This window comes from Leopardus geoffroyi, chromosome B4, assembly GCF_018350155.1.
Source record: "Leopardus geoffroyi isolate Oge1 chromosome B4, O.geoffroyi_Oge1_pat1.0, whole genome shotgun sequence".
In the NCBI taxonomy this organism is placed as follows: Eukaryota; Metazoa; Chordata; class Mammalia; order Carnivora; family Felidae; genus Leopardus; species Leopardus geoffroyi.
Window position 1 is genome coordinate 10,523,931 of NC_059341.1, and position 15,606 is coordinate 10,539,536.

The window sequence follows — 15,606 nt, forward strand, 5'->3', positions numbered from 1 at the left end:
AATTTAGGTCATCCCACCAGGTAGAGAACCACTACCAGCTGAGGTACTTGCAGAGGACAAAGGGAATATGAAATGTGTAGTGGAACCCAGCCACCACCACGTGCCCAGCCACAGAAATGACCGTTATCACTGTTCTGAGCATTTCTTATTTTGGCATGAGTGTATGTGTGTGTGTGTGTGTGTGTGTATACATAAATATATATATTTTAAAAATATTTTTGTTTTCCTCCTTCCTTTTCCCTTTTCATCTAATGTATTAGCTATATTAGATATATTAATAATAATTAACTTTGTATCACAGTATTTAGGTTTCAGAATATCACCGAAGACTTTGCATCCTCTTGTGGGGTAAGGACTAGCATAGTTTCAGTCCTAGGCAAAATCGCGTTAGGCAAAAGTATGGCCTTGTATTTATCTGTATTCGGAAACTGAGTCGACAAGGATACACGGTCACAGTCAGCTTTATGTGTCACCTTGGCTAGGCTACAACTCCCAGTTATTCAAAAGCTAACCTAGGTGTTACTGAAAGAAGGTATATTTGGTAGATGCGATTACAATCTATAATCAGCTGACTTTAAGTAGGGGCAATTGTCCTAGATAGTCTGGCTGGGCCTGATTCAATCAGTTGAAAGGTTTTTTAGGAGCGATGTGAGGCTTCCCCGGAGCAGCTCCTTCTGTGGAAAGCAGCCCGGCATGTGCTCACAAGTGCCAGCCTGTCCTTTCTGATGGCCTGCCTCCCCATCAGGGGACGTGCCTCGCCAGCCGCCGCTACTGTATAAACCAACTCCGCTCAATAAATCTCTGAATACACACCTCTCACCGGGTTTCTGTTTCTTTTGTTGAACTCTACCTGATCCTGAGGTCATCAAAACTATCCCTCTCATTCGTAAACGGTAGTACTCATTCATTCATCCATTCCTCTTTTTTTGTTTCAGCTGTGCTTTGGGGTCAAGTTTATAGGGATCTATTTGTCACTGACATGGTTCTCAAAAAGTAACACAATCTCAAATTTCTTTACTAAGATTGTAATAAAAGTAGCTACTGTATTTTTAACCATTCTTGGATCACAAAATGATTCCTTACCAACTGTATGGCATCTACTATGTCAAAGGTTAAAAAATTTCAGTTAACCTAGATCCTAAGTTTCATACAACACAGACCAAACGAGCTTAAACTTTTAGAACATACATCAAAATTATAGTTCATATAAGACATTCTACTTACTCATGTTTTAAGTTAATGAAGACTTTAATAAACACTATTTATAAATGCCATTTATATTTCAAACTTTACTTACTTAACACCATATCGGTCTCTAAACATAATATGGTCCCTAAATGTGCGGTTGACGTCAAGGTCTATTTGTCTGATGTCAGGTGAACAGCCGCGTGCTCTGTGCTTTAATTTCTGAAGAGAAAAAAGAGGGGAAGAAAGCATGTTTTTATGGAAATCGGTTGTTGAAAACAATTCTCATTAAAATAATAAATCAAAACATAATTCTCATTTAAAAGCTGTTTTCATTTAGGAAGACCACGCCCATGGCTCATCAATGAATATGAAAAGGCACACAATGAAGAGCGTCCCTCCCACCCATCCCCTCCACCCTCTCCCGCCTCGGGTCTCCCTCACACCCATCCTCTCCTCTTCCCACCACCTTCTCTCATTCATCTTAACCATACAGATTTTAATTTTGAAGTTAAGAACTTCTCCGAGTTTGCACTGCTCAGACTACGTAAAACCACTTCACAGCTGGGCCACGCAGTCCATTATGAGTTCTTGTTGTTTTCCGGCACAGTGTTTTTGTTTTCCTTCAAGCTAATCATTGCCTTCTTTCTTGATTTGCTTCATTTTCTGTTTGCTTGCTGCTAATCCAATCCCAAACTCACTTGAAGCCGCACTGATCTCCTCTGGTGCTGTTGCAGGGGAAAAGGTACTCTCCCATTTCCACTTCTCGCGGGTGTTCTGCCACAGCCTCCTGCCCAGCTCCAGCCTTGGGCTCCCGGACCTCAGGATGTGCTGCACAGCTGGGGTGTGGGGGTGTCCCTTTCACCCTCAGCTGGGCCATCCTTTGCTTGGGTCCCCTGTTTCCTGGGTCTCACATCTTCTTTCTTGGTTTATTCCCTTGTCCTGGAGGGGCACATCCTCTAGTAGCTCCTGTGGAGGGTGTACGGAAGGTAAATTTTTTTCAAACTCTGAATGTCTGATAATTCTACCTCCTTACTTAACTGTCTGGCTGTTTTAGAATTCTAAGCTGGAAACTACTTCTGCTCAAAAGGCACTGCCTTTACTGTCTTCTAGAGCTTCCGGTGTTGCAACTCTAATTCTGGTTTCTTTGTATGAAATCTTTTTCTCTCTAGAAGCTTGTAAGCGGTTTTCTCTCCACATTCTGAAACTTTACATTTCTGTGCTTGATTTGTATCTATTTTTATCCACGGGGTTGGGCACTTGACAGATCTTTTCAATCTTAACAACTCGGACTCCCATCTCTCAGTTCTGAGCAATTTCTTCAGTAACTCCTGTGTCGATTTCCTCAAACCTTCCTGCCGCATTCCCATTTTCTCTTTCTGGAACTCTTGCTATCACAGTGTGGGATCTCCTGGGCTGTCATTTAATTTTCTTATATTTTCTCTATTACTTTCCATCTCTTTGACTTTATCATCTTTCTGGAAAACTCCTTCAATTGTTATTCTCAAACTTCTCTAAAATCTTTCAGTTCTATTTTGATTTTTTGTAATTAATAACTCTCTGTTGTTTTCAAAGGTTCCTTTTAATAGCATCCTGTACTTGCTTTATGGATGTAACATCTATTTCAATCCCTCTGAAGATATCTGTGATGGGTTGTTTTTTTTTTTTTAAGTTTTCTTCTTGCTGTATAGTTTGTTTCTTACAGTTTTTTTTTTTCCATTTGTTCTCGTTTGTCTTTCATGTTAGCTCCTTTCCTCAAAAGAACAGAGGTATTTCGTTGTCTGCTTCTATTTAAAAGTACAACACTAGAAGCTGATGGAAAGCTCTGTGTGCGGAGGTGGGGCTTCACCACCGTGTCCTCACTGTAGAGTGACGTGGCTGGGCAGCTCCACTGGGGGGTTCCCCTGAAGCCAGTACGTCTGGGTGTATTTTCTGGGGCTGGGCAGGTCCCCCAGAGAAGTGTCTTCTGGGCTCCTGCCGGGAAGCCAAGCACGTGGCTGCCAACGTTCAGGGAGTACAGGGGGAGAGGCTGGGACGCCCCCAGTGCAGGACATGTACTCTTCCGTCCCTGGTCACAGCGGCCCCACCCTCCACAACGTGTGTGTCCTCTCCAGTCCAGAGGCCTCTGGTTCACTCTCTCCAAACGGTAGACCTCAGCCTCGAGCCAGGGCTGCAGAGGGACCTCGGGGGTCTCACTGCTTCTGCCACCGGACTCTGAACCGCTTCCACTGTTTTCAGCTTCCCTTCCACTCCCAGAGGTACCTGGAGTTGGCAACTACCAAGCCTTCTGGAGACTCTGAGATATAAATCAGGTTGCGTCTCCCATCTCCCACAGCCAGCCTAGGATTTCATTTTCCCGGGTCTGCTAAGTTTATTAAATGTTTGTCTGAATTCTGGTTTCCAAAAATTGGCAGCATTCTCTCTTCCATTTTCATATTCCTTGCGGGCTTGCTTTTTCAAAAACTGCTGTCAATTTAGTGGCATTTCAGGGAGGAAGGGAGCTAAGTGAATATATTTAATCTCCCAAGTTTAACTAGATAAGACATTAAAATTTATACTAATCTATACTTAACCATGCTTAAGTATAATTAAGCATCTACATACGCTATTATAACTGACTCATTTACCATGTACTGGTGTATATATCTATATCTATCTATATCTGTCTTAACTCCAACGAACACATATAAAAACACAACTGCTAATTCTCGACTTCAGCTAAAAGTAGAAAGAAGTAGGCTATCCGGAATATGAGTGTATGTGTTAAGTGTTTCATGACTATGTGTACTCTTGGGTTCTGAGGCAGGAGCTCGGAGAATGGCAGTTTCTGTAGCTTTTAAAATCATGATGAGTAACCATGGTCTACTTCAAAGTCCTAAATACAGAGGAAGATATTTACAGTACTGTATTAGAATCACATGACCACTCAAATGTTTTTGTATACCATCAGTGATAAAAGTTGATACCAAAATTTAGTTCAAAAATGATAATCTGTTCATATTTGTTCTTTAATTTTTTTTAAGGTAATGGGCAAGTAAAGAGGTTTCAATGATCATTCTACAGGCCTCCTGGCAAAAACTGAGAAGTCTAAAGACAGAAAGAAATGTTTGATAGGACATGATAAAAATAGTTCAAAGGCAGAAAAACACGCAAATATGTCTATAGCATTACTTTCTCTATAGGACAAGGAAATCCAACATAAAAAGGCCTCAAGACAGAAGCAAATCCCAGTTAAGTAGTAAAAAAAAGTAACAGGTCAGAAAGATGATGTCATTGCCTGTTTACACACAAGAGTACAGAATACAGGAAATCAAGCATATTTCTTACCTCAGTGCAAGGAGGGAAAGCAGCTTCTTGGTTATCTCTGGGACTGGGTGGCTGAGACCCAGGAGTGTCAACAATAATACAAAACACACATTTCATTTCAAAGAAATCGGATCTAATGACCCTATAAACCTGAAGGTGGAAGAACGGCGGAAAGCATTTACGTGCAAACTCGGGATATCCCTGTGTGTTGGGCCAACAAGATTATGACGCCTGTAGGTGAGGCTGAGAAGGCCGTAGGTGAGGCAGTTAACCGCGACGGACTGAACCGCCGGCCGTGAGACCGATCAGGGACACAAGAGAGGCGGATGACACTGAGGTGCAACTGAAAGAATAGGAGGAAGTGGTAGACGAGAGCGCCAGCTCAGGAGCCAGGGACCATCTCACCCACCTGAGAAAAATCTCAGCAGTTCGACTCCTAGTGAAGTTCCAACCTGAAGAGGGCAGTTCATACCATCTTTGGAGAAGGGAGAGTAGGAAGGAATGGGAAAGGAAGAAGATCAAGCAATGATGCCGGGAAAACTCAGAGAGTCAAAAGAGGAACTGATGGCAGTGTTGGAAAGGGATGGAAGTACTGACGGGCCAGTCATTTCCTCTGTGGTTGCTATCGTACAACTGGCACGTACTGAATGGATGTCTCGTGTGAACCAGTGCCCGGATCATTTTATGCCACAGAGAAAAGGTCTCAAAGGAACTGAAAGCACAGTGCTGCTACGAGTACCTGTGCTGGGTCGAACAGGGCCCCCTCCCCAAATTCACATCTATCCAGAACCTGGAAATGTGACCCGATTTGGGGATTAGGGTCTTTGCAAGTGTCATCAAATTAAGATGAGACCATCCTGGATTGGGATGGACCCCAATTCCAGTACCTGGCGTCCTTATCAGGTGGGACACACAGATGCGCACAGGGAGAAGGCCACGTGAAGACGAGGCGGAGAAGAGGGATGTGGCTGCGGGCCCAGGCGTGCCGGGGGGGCACCGGCAATCCCCGCAGCGAGGAGGGGGTAGGAAGGGGTGTCCCCGAGCCTGAAGAGAAACCCTGGGCCCACCAACACCCTGACGTCAGACTTCTCTCCTCCAGAAGTGAGACAGAAGACACTGCCGCTGTGCTGAGCCACTCAGTTTGTGGCACTCTGTGGCAGCCCAAGGAAACGAATGGAGCAGGCGAAGGAAGAGGAACTGTGTTCTCTCATTAACTCAACCAAAATTTAATGAGCACTACTACGTAGCCAGGCACACTGTTCTAGGGGCTGGGGTTACATTCTGTATGTTTTCTCAGACATCACTTTCAATACTGGCTCTAAAACTATGGTACTAAAAGCAAATTATCTTATCAACAGGCTAAAATAATTTGAAACTCTAAAATCCTAAGACATAAACCCATAGTCCGGGTAGGGCCCAAATAGCAAATTTAAAAAATGTTTCAGACACACAAAATAAGTAACTCTTTAAAATTAACCATTTTTAGGGGCGCCTGGGTGGCGCAGTCGGTTAAGCGTCCGACTTCAGCCAGGTCACGATCTCGCGGTCCGTGAGTTCGAGCCCCGCGTCGGGCTCTGGGCTGATGGCTCAGAGCCTGGAGCCTGTTTCCGATTCTGTGTCTCCCTCTCTCTCTGCCCCTCCCCCACTCATGCTCTGTCTCTCTCTGTCCCAAAAATAAATAAACGTTGAAAGAAAAATTAAAAAAAAATAAAATAAAATAAAATTAACCATTTTTTTTATCTTTCATCTTGGTAAAATTTTACACATACACACACACACACACACACACACACACACACACACACACACACATTATATGAAAAAGAAAAGAAAGTATCAAGAGTATTCCAAAGCTCCCTTTATGATTGGTACTGGGTTTAAATTATAAATAATTTTTCTGTTAGCCATCGTATTCTACTTTAATTTATTCCATGTATTTACATTTTCTGAGGAATATATTTCAGAGTGATTTTTAGATATGTTTCCTATTCCTTTCAAACACTGATATAAAAGGTAGGTTTAGAAAGGGTATTGAAGGAATGACTAGACAAATTTAACACATTAGCTAGTTTAAGGAAAGTGTTACTCATCACGGAGTCAAAAGTTGGACTTTTTATTAATAAATAACAAAACTGGGAAATACCTACTAATCTTGGAGGCAAACTTTTCTCTCATCCCAGAAGCAAACAGTCAAGCACACACAGGCAGCTGTTGAATAACGGTAGTCCCGCAGCCGTCTTCCCATAATGTCCATGAGGGGGAACCGTAGATGTCTTTAGTGACACCATACTGCCAAAGGGCAGCTACGATGAGGGGTTAGTCCGTTTTCCTCACGAATATGCCCCAACACTGATCATTTCAAGTACACGAAAAGCACTTGATACTGACCGACTGATATAGAAAATAACATTTTCTTAGAAAACTCAATGTACTGTAATTTTAATATAACTTCAAATGACATGAATATCTTACATCACCTTGAAAGCGAAAGGAAATGGGTTTTACTTTTCAATTTCAAAACAAGTTAGCTGTAGATACTCACACTATAAAGGTCTCTTGTTTCTTCTTTCATTTTAGGGATCTCCAGAAGTAGAGCCCAGACTTCACCTCTGAGCTGGAGTGGGATTCCTTTGTAAATTCTCCTATGAAACTTATTAAAAGAAACATAAATTGAAGGTTACAAATGACCAAATCTTAGACTGATCCCTCAAATCAAACTAATTAATATCTGTCAGTCCTTTGTTTTCAAAGTATCCATGACAAATGATACATTTTGACATGGCACACTTGGATCCTATCATCTCTCCTCTTTTGATAGTGATGGAGACATACACAGAAAGAAGTCACAAGTAAGAAGGTGGTAATATGACTACTACATTTCAGTATTTTCATACCATTACAAAGGCACCCCTCATACAGCATGAAAGCATAATCAGTGCTCTTTTTTAAGGTGTGAACATGATTTACACATTCCCTGTTGATATAATTAACTAGTTATGTACTTTCTTCCTTTTCCCCCATTCGTCTAAAAGGCTCCAAATAACAAAAAGGTCGCCTTGTCCCAGAAGTGTTTTCATGGCGTGTAAATACTGGAACCCCTAATATCTTTTCCTGCAGCAACCCCTCTCTGGGGCTCTCCAGAATGTGTCAACACAACATATCCTGTTATCCTCGGCTAACTCCACCCTCAATCTTCAGTTCTCTCCCTGACTCCTGGCCTCCCTGTCTCTCCCCTCCAACCCACCACCCGCCCCCCTCCCTGTCTCTCCCTTTTCCCTCTCCTCTTTTCAATTTTGGTAGTTCTTCAGGAATACCTTGCCATCACCTTTGAACGAAATGAAGAATAAATCATCAGCTTCATCAACTCTTTGGGTCCTTGTACACTTCTATCACTCTACGAATCTTAAGACTGTATACGCTTCTCCATCTTCTTGAGATTGCCTCTTTTTTTTCCTCAAGGCTAATTATTCAAAATAACATACAAATCTATTGTGGTCATTACAAAGTTGTGCATAATAAAACCTGAAACTTTAAAGTAAATGTCCAAACAAGGAAATGGTTAAACAAATTGTGGCAGAAATCTTAAGGAGTAAGGTAAGAATAGGTACATAATTACCTTTACGACCAAAATAATCTATGTTAATAGTATGGCTAAGAAAATAAGATGTAAGTTCTAATTGAAATGCTGACAAGTTATGAACTAATAAGCAGAGTTTCAACTCCTACTACATACACTACCTAGTTTTGGGAAACTAATGCTTTAGTAACAAAGTCATAATGTAGCTTTATGAAACCGATTGCATGGTTTAAAATGGGTAACACTGTAGAACTTTTATTGTTAAACAGCGAATGTTGTGAAGTTGATTCATTAGGCAAATTCCGTATGTAATTTCAGCTTTGTTCTCCTGGTATGAACACACTACGCCTCAAATGTGAAATTTCAGCAGATAGTGACTAGAATCATCCATGTGTTAAGTTACACAGTCACTCTAACTGCAAGAATATATATAGGGAAAGATTTTGTGAAAACTAGACTCTGCTACTTGGAGCTTTCCCAGGTACTGAACACTAACCACCATTAATTGTAAACTGGGTGTGGTTTTAAAAAACAGTGAATTTAAGATTTACTTTCCTAAAGAAAGTGTGCCATCTACATTCATTCCAAAGCTGTAATACGTATTATTACACTTTTTAAAGGAGTACCACCCACTAAAAGTATTTTCAAATTATCTGCTACATTTGTAAAGATGCTGTACCATAAGCATCAGGTATGAATATCAGAAGGTGTGGAAATTACTGCAAATGTGAAAAGGAAAATTTCAATAGTCAAGTGGAAGATGATGGCAGGTAAACAGTAACCTCGGTGGACTCGAATCTCCATTAGGCTGATGTTTTCAATGAATAAAAAAATAAGAGTTCCGACATGTATTTCTCAAACTATATGACCTGAAAAGACTTTAGACATTATTTTACTGTTTTCATTCAATTCTGTATTCAACAACTATATATAAATGTCCATTTTTCATCTTACAGTAAATCTAAAATTAAAACAAAAAAGACAGCTTTATTTCTTCCTTCAAGACAGATGGCTTTTCTCTCTTACTGTTCTGATCACATTCTCCAGTATAATGCTAAACAGTAAGGGATGAGAGTAAATATCATGTCTTGTTACTGATCTTGGGGAAAAAAAATTTACTCTTTCACCATGACAGTCTGATGCCAGCAACAGTTTTGTAGACACCCTTGATCGTGTCAGAGAAGTTTCCTTGCATTCTGACTTAACTGAGAGTTTTCATCAGGAATGGATGTTTGATTTGTTAAATGCCTTTTCTACACCTATTTAGATGAAGTGTTTTCTCTTTTTTTTTAGTTTTTTAATATATGTTGAATTACTTGAACTGATGTTCAGATGCTAAACTAACTTTGTATTCCTCAGATAAACCCCATTTGGTCATGATTTGATGTGCTAAAAAAAAAAAAAAATCAAGGGATGATTATATGAAGAAGAAATAAGAGAGAAACTTCAGGTTAGGAAGAAAAAATTAATGATCCCAATGCTACTCCAGAATTAAAATGAAAAACGAGGCATAACTTTTACTGAGCATTTACTACGTCCAGGAAACTATTTTAAGTTATTTATAGATGTGTCTCCCATTTAATCACATCAACAACTGTTATTATCCCAATTTTCTAGGTGGTGATAGTGAATCACAAAGAAGATAAATAATATGCCCAAGACACACACAAGATATCACCATCTTTTAGCAAAAGATAATGATTTTACATTTTATAAAAAACAAAGACCATCTTTCCAAGACCACAATGCATGTAGCTAGTAGCCACCATTCCACTCAAGTGAATTTACTAAGATACATGGATCAGAAAATATTAAAGGAATCCAAGAGCAGAAAGCATTAAAATGATGATAGCGAAACTGTACTTAAAAGGTAAGCATAACATACAGAGTTCTCACCTCACCATGTCATACACCTGAAACTAACCTAACACTGTAGGTCAACTACATTTCAATTAAAAAGCTCAAAAGAAATATAAAAAAGGGATGCATCTGGAATTCAAGCTTTAGGAGGTAATGAAATAAAGCATGTAAACAAAGTCACATATATCAGGAAAAATTACATTATGAGACCCTAAAATAAAGAAACTGCGCTTATTGTTTTTCAAATACTTGCAGTGTTACATCACAGACTGACATTATGGCAACATATTTTTTTCATCACAAATTTTCAACTATCATAGAAATTTTGGAAATGTTGTAAAACAAAGGAGGAATTGTATCAAGTACAACAGTTACTAATAAAATTTGCTTATTCTCCAGAACGGTAGCCCAGTTTACATTTGTTGAGAATCTTTTAACTGGCAAAGTAGTATCTCGTACTGGCTCTAACAGTCTGTAAAGGAGGCAAAGCAAGTGCGTCTCCCCTTTAAATGCTGGGAGACCAGGGCCCAGAGAAATGGGTGCTGAGGTCAAAGAACTTCATCTTCTTACTCCTACTTCAGGCCACTTCCGCCAAATCACACTGCCTCGTAAGAGACCACAGCTTTCAATTAAGCAGTAGACTTCAGCACAAGGAGATAGCTGTGTGTTCCAATTCATAAATGAGTATCATTCATTCTAAAAAGAAACTTTGTAGTGACTGCCTGCTTTGTGGCCAACACTCACTAGGTACTATGGCTATGACCATGAAAAAGGTCCTCGGAACTCAGTGTGTAGCAGTGAAAATAATTATGTAAACAGATATTTATAGCATCAGCTGGCACTCCTTTATTATCGAATAAAGTCACATCTAGTACTTGCTACAGAGCTGTCACACCCTGATGGGAGATGTTGTGACAGACACAGACTCAGAGGGGGCCAGGGTGGGAAAAGGAGAATGGTAGGCATGCAGGGGTGGTTAGTCCTAATGTCAAAGGGAAAACCAGAAAAAGTTTAGGAATAAAGGTGTTGAGGTGAGGGCAGTGAATCTGCTGTGGTGGTCACTTCTTATCGGTCCCCCAACAGTGGCTCTCATCTTGAGACTGTATCAGAGATACCGTAACGGAGGAAGGGAAGCATGAACTGTACATGACAGAGTTAGGGAAGATCAATACTGAAGGACACACAGAGATGTGCCAGGAAGGGGAAATGTGGGTGGAGATGACGGGGAGGAATATAATCAATCAAATAACAATAACAACTTTAATAATAAAAGTTACGCTACCACTTTCAGATTATTTATTAGGAGGCAGTATATATGTTTCTATATCAATTTATTTCTTGCAATATTATCACGTTCTTAAAGAGGGAGATACTATTATCATCCCCGTTTCATGGATGAGAAAATTAAGGTGCAGAAAAGTAAAGTAACTAACTCTAAGTCCTAAAACTAATAAACTAATCAACTAAAGAACTGAAATTCAGTTAGTCCAACTTCCGAAACCACAGTTTTAACAACCACGATTTAGAATGTCTCTATGTTGGATTTTTTTTTTTTAATTTTTTTTTTCAACGTTTATTTATTTTTGGGACAGAGAGAGACAGAGCATGAACGGGGGAGGGGCAGAGAGAGAGGGAGACACAGAATAGGAAACAGGCTCCAGGCTCTGAGCCATCAGCCCAGAGCCCGATGCGGGGCTCGAACTCACGGATCGCGAGATCGTGACCTGGCTGAAGTTGGACGCTTAACCGACTGCGCCACCCAGGCGCCCTATATGTTGGATTTAAACAACATTTTAATATTCCAATTTGAAAAGTACTACCTTTAAAATTCTGTTAGAAATTTATTTAATGGTGCGCCTGGGTGGTGCAGTCGGTTAAGCGTCCGACTTCAGCCAGGTCACGATCTCGCGGTCCGTGAGTTCGAGCCCCGCATCGGGCTCTGGGCTGATGGCTCAGAGCCTGGAGCCTGTTTCCGATTCTGTGTCTCCCTCTCTCTCTGCCCCTTCCCCATTCATGCTCTGTCTCTCTCTGTCCCAAAAAAAATAAACGTTGAAAAAAAAAAAAAAAAAAGAAATTTATTTAATGGATATGATACATCAAACCTTAAAGAAAAAATAAAGTAAGGTTCCCTGAAATCTACTTTTGCTTCCAGTATCTTTGTTTCCTTGCCAACACAATCAAGTAGGCTATTTCAGTCACATAAATCCTTTTAAAAATCCATCAACTGAAAAACAACCCATCAACTGACTTAACATGTTCAATACTTCTAACCTTAGTGGTCTGAAAATACTGATGAATGTGCCAATCCACATCATCATGGCGGCCAGTGAGTCAACTTTTCAGCCCACCAAATATGGCCCAGTTTGGGGGACGTGCAAAACCGCAAGTGTATACCATGAAACCGAAGCTCACTCTGCTTGTCTCTTTACTGCCTCTCCATTCTCTTTCAGCTTCCCTGCTCCATTAGCTCCTTCATCTCTGCCTCCAGAGAGGCAGGAGTCCCTCAAGTCCGGATCTAAAAAAGTTATTTGTTTTTCTTTTAAGTTTATTCATTGATTTTGAGAGGGACAGAGGGAGGGGTAGATAGAGGGAGAGAGAGAATCCGAAGCAGGCTCTATGCTGTCAGTGCAGCGCGATCCGTGGTATCACGACCTGAGCTGAAATCAAGAGTCAAGCGCTTACACGACTGAGTCACCCAGGAGCCCCTGGATCTAAAACAGCTTTAAACCATACACAAGGCCCTACTGCATCTTATAACTGTGTTCTACTTCCTCTGACCTTTTGCTGACAAACACCAATAGGGAAAGCCAACATAGAAGATGATACAACAAATGAACCGTTGAGTCTGGACATGGGATCTCCTGCTTGCGACTAACAAGCTGTATGACCTTGAGGAACTGATTTATAAACTTTGTGCCTCCATTTTCCCATTGTAAAATAAAATGCTAATGTAAGGTCCATTCAGTTATTTGACTTTAAAAAAATAACAAGTGTATCTTTCGTAGGTACTCAGCTGTGACACAACTTAGACACAATTACATCACAACTAATTACATCGTAATGTCTCCACTTAACAGAGATAACTTTGGGGCAGCTGGGTAGCTCAGTCGGCGTCCGACTCTTGATACGGGCTCAGGTCTGATCTTGCGGTTGTGGGATTGAGCCCCACGTCAGACTCCCTGCTCAGCTTGGGATTCTCTCTCTCTCTCACTCTGTCCCTCCCCTGCTCATGCTCACTTGCTCTCTCTCAAAATAAATAAACTTAAAAAAAAAAAAAAAACAGAGATAACTGCATTTAGTAGACTATATTTTTAAAACCCAACACTACTTAACACTGGCGCAGTGAAAACGGAGAGACAGTGTTCACGGTGAGAACACACAAGCAGCACAAACAACCTGAATGGAAAGTCTTCCATTAAAGCTTGGATTCTTAACAACTCCATCCAATATTCTCTATCACAGCTGTATTTTTATTTCAAGATATTTTTAGAAATTTCTTCGTATTACCATTACATAAGTAAGGAATCTGTGGAGAGAAAACATATACCTCCTCTTGGAAGAGAAGAAAAATATGTGTTTTTTTTTTTTTTTTGCCTCAGTACAATTTAAAACTAGGTATGAACTGAAAGCAGCGATTCTTTTAGAAGGTACATTTTGTTTCACATCAAATTGGACCATATATATCATCAAATAATTCCAGCATTATAGCTGTGGGAAAGGGCTTTAAAATTACACATCAAAGAAAACAGTTCTGTTGAAATCTCTCTTCCTGGGAACTATATTAGCCAGAGTTGCTGTCAGAATAATAGCCTAGTAGAATTGCTTATTTTTACACAGACTTACATACTTTCATAGATATATGTATACTAAAGAAGAACATTAAGCCGTATAATTCTACAAATATTTTGCAGGACTGAATGGGAGATGAAAGGTAGGTGCTGTGCGTCAACATTTACCCTGTCATCACCACTTGAGCAATCTTTCCACAAGGACATGAGGTAAAGTAGGTGCCAACTTTGGGCCAGTATGGGCGACATCATGATAAGGAACAAGGGCACAGATGTTATACCTCACATTCTACTCTAAATAGATTCCTCTCAGAAAACATCTTTGAGTTCCAACCTAATACTAAAGCAACAGTTAATAAAATCGACAATCCCAAAATGAACTTACACCTGATGAAAATAAAATAATAAAAGAGTCTAAGAGACTTTAAATAAGGGTATTTAGGATGCTCAAAAAGAAAAGGGACGTTAGTCCTGTGAGATGCCCTATGACAAAAAGATTTCCACCATCTAATAAGTTTCACTCAATTTAAGGTCCCTCAAGGTGTGGTCCCCCTACCACAAGTTATAATAAAGACTCTGAGGAGTCCTGTAATAAAGGACTTAACTTTGCTTAACTTTGGCTCGTTCTGATATTCCCAACTTTATTTAACCAGAGAGCCCTTTTCTCTACCACCATGAATTTCACAGCTTCCCAATGTATAAAGACTTTTATGAGGAGACTGGGGGAGATACTAAATAGATGTGTGTGTTGTTTTAATTGGTTTAAAACTTAGCACCAACTGTACAGGGCAAAAAGATTTAAGGGGAGATTTGCTAGAAGCTTTTGAAAAGGAGATTGCTCCTGCTTCAGGGAAAGCTGTGAGAGGCCAGCCCTCTTCCTGAGCAGTGTGACATGTGGATATGAAGCCTGGAACTACTGCAATGATTTGGATCACACAGGGGAGCCAACCTCAAGATAAAGCTGACAGTGCAGAAGTCAGAGAAGAGAGAGGGAAAGAAACTCATAGGCAACGCAATGGAGAGTCTGAAGCAAATCACTCCTGAAACCATCCTACCTCTACACTGTCCAGTACATTCTCTTAACTAGACATTCTGTTACAACATAAATACTCCTAATTTACTAACTTAAGTTATAGTGAAATTTTTAACAAGAATATGAATACTCCTATCATTTAAGAAAAGCTTTTATTAGGAAAATCCACATTCAATTTGTATAGTATCAGACAGAAATAACATTATTTTAATTACCTTTTCAGTGTTCTTATATTTTTCCCATCCTTTTAGCATTTTCAACCACTTAGTCGTTCTTTCAATTTCCAGTTGTTTTTGCTAAAACGAAATTGAAATCCAATGTTACTGTTTAAGCCTTCTGTACTTACAAATCACCAAAAAATTTACAAGATAAAAAAAAATGCTGCTTAACAACGACAAAAACTACTAAAAAAGTTAAACTCTTAGATAGCAAATATACTTTCTAACTCTAAGAAGTTAGATAATTGATTATACTTGTAGCAATAGTATTCCATAGCTAAAGACAGGTAAAGAGAAAGGAATCGTTTAAATTTTCCAATGCTTTTAAATTAATTGCTGAAAATACTATGTATTCTACAAAACTAAACCAAAAGGACATTTTTAGTTACTTTGCAATATGTTTTATGCAGCCACAACAACAACTACAACAAAAAGACCTTCAAAATTCAATTCTCCTCTGTTACATTTTACTGAATTCTAACTAATGTTTTCAGTGACCAAGATGATTCTTTAAAGGAGAACCGGGTATTTACGTGTGGAGAGATTAATATATAACTAGGAATATGCTAGTGAAAAATTTGTCCAAAAGTAAGTAAAGTTGCTCCCCTGAAGGTCAGCGTCTGCTCGGGGCAACTGTCA

General features: G+C 39.8%; 1 protein-coding gene across 8 annotated transcripts in view; it reads right to left on the minus strand.

Annotated features, from left to right (window-relative positions):
- The window catches only part of USP6NL (USP6 N-terminal like), a 234,992-nt gene that overhangs the window by 39,328 nt on the left and 180,058 nt on the right, over positions 1–15,606 (minus strand). For 7 of the 8 annotated variants that reach the window (XM_045465657.1, XM_045465656.1, XM_045465658.1 and 4 more), the window contains 3 exons: positions 14,965–15,045; positions 7,034–7,141; positions 1,298–1,407 (listed from right to left, as the gene is read on the minus strand). In XM_045465657.1, coding sequence (XP_045321613.1) covers positions 1,298–1,407; positions 7,034–7,141; positions 14,965–15,045 — 299 coding nt within the window. Of the gene's footprint in view, positions 1–1,297; positions 1,408–7,033; positions 7,142–7,805; positions 7,906–14,964; positions 15,046–15,606 lie in introns of those variants that run through there. The other variant, XM_045465660.1, reaches the window with a different exon arrangement.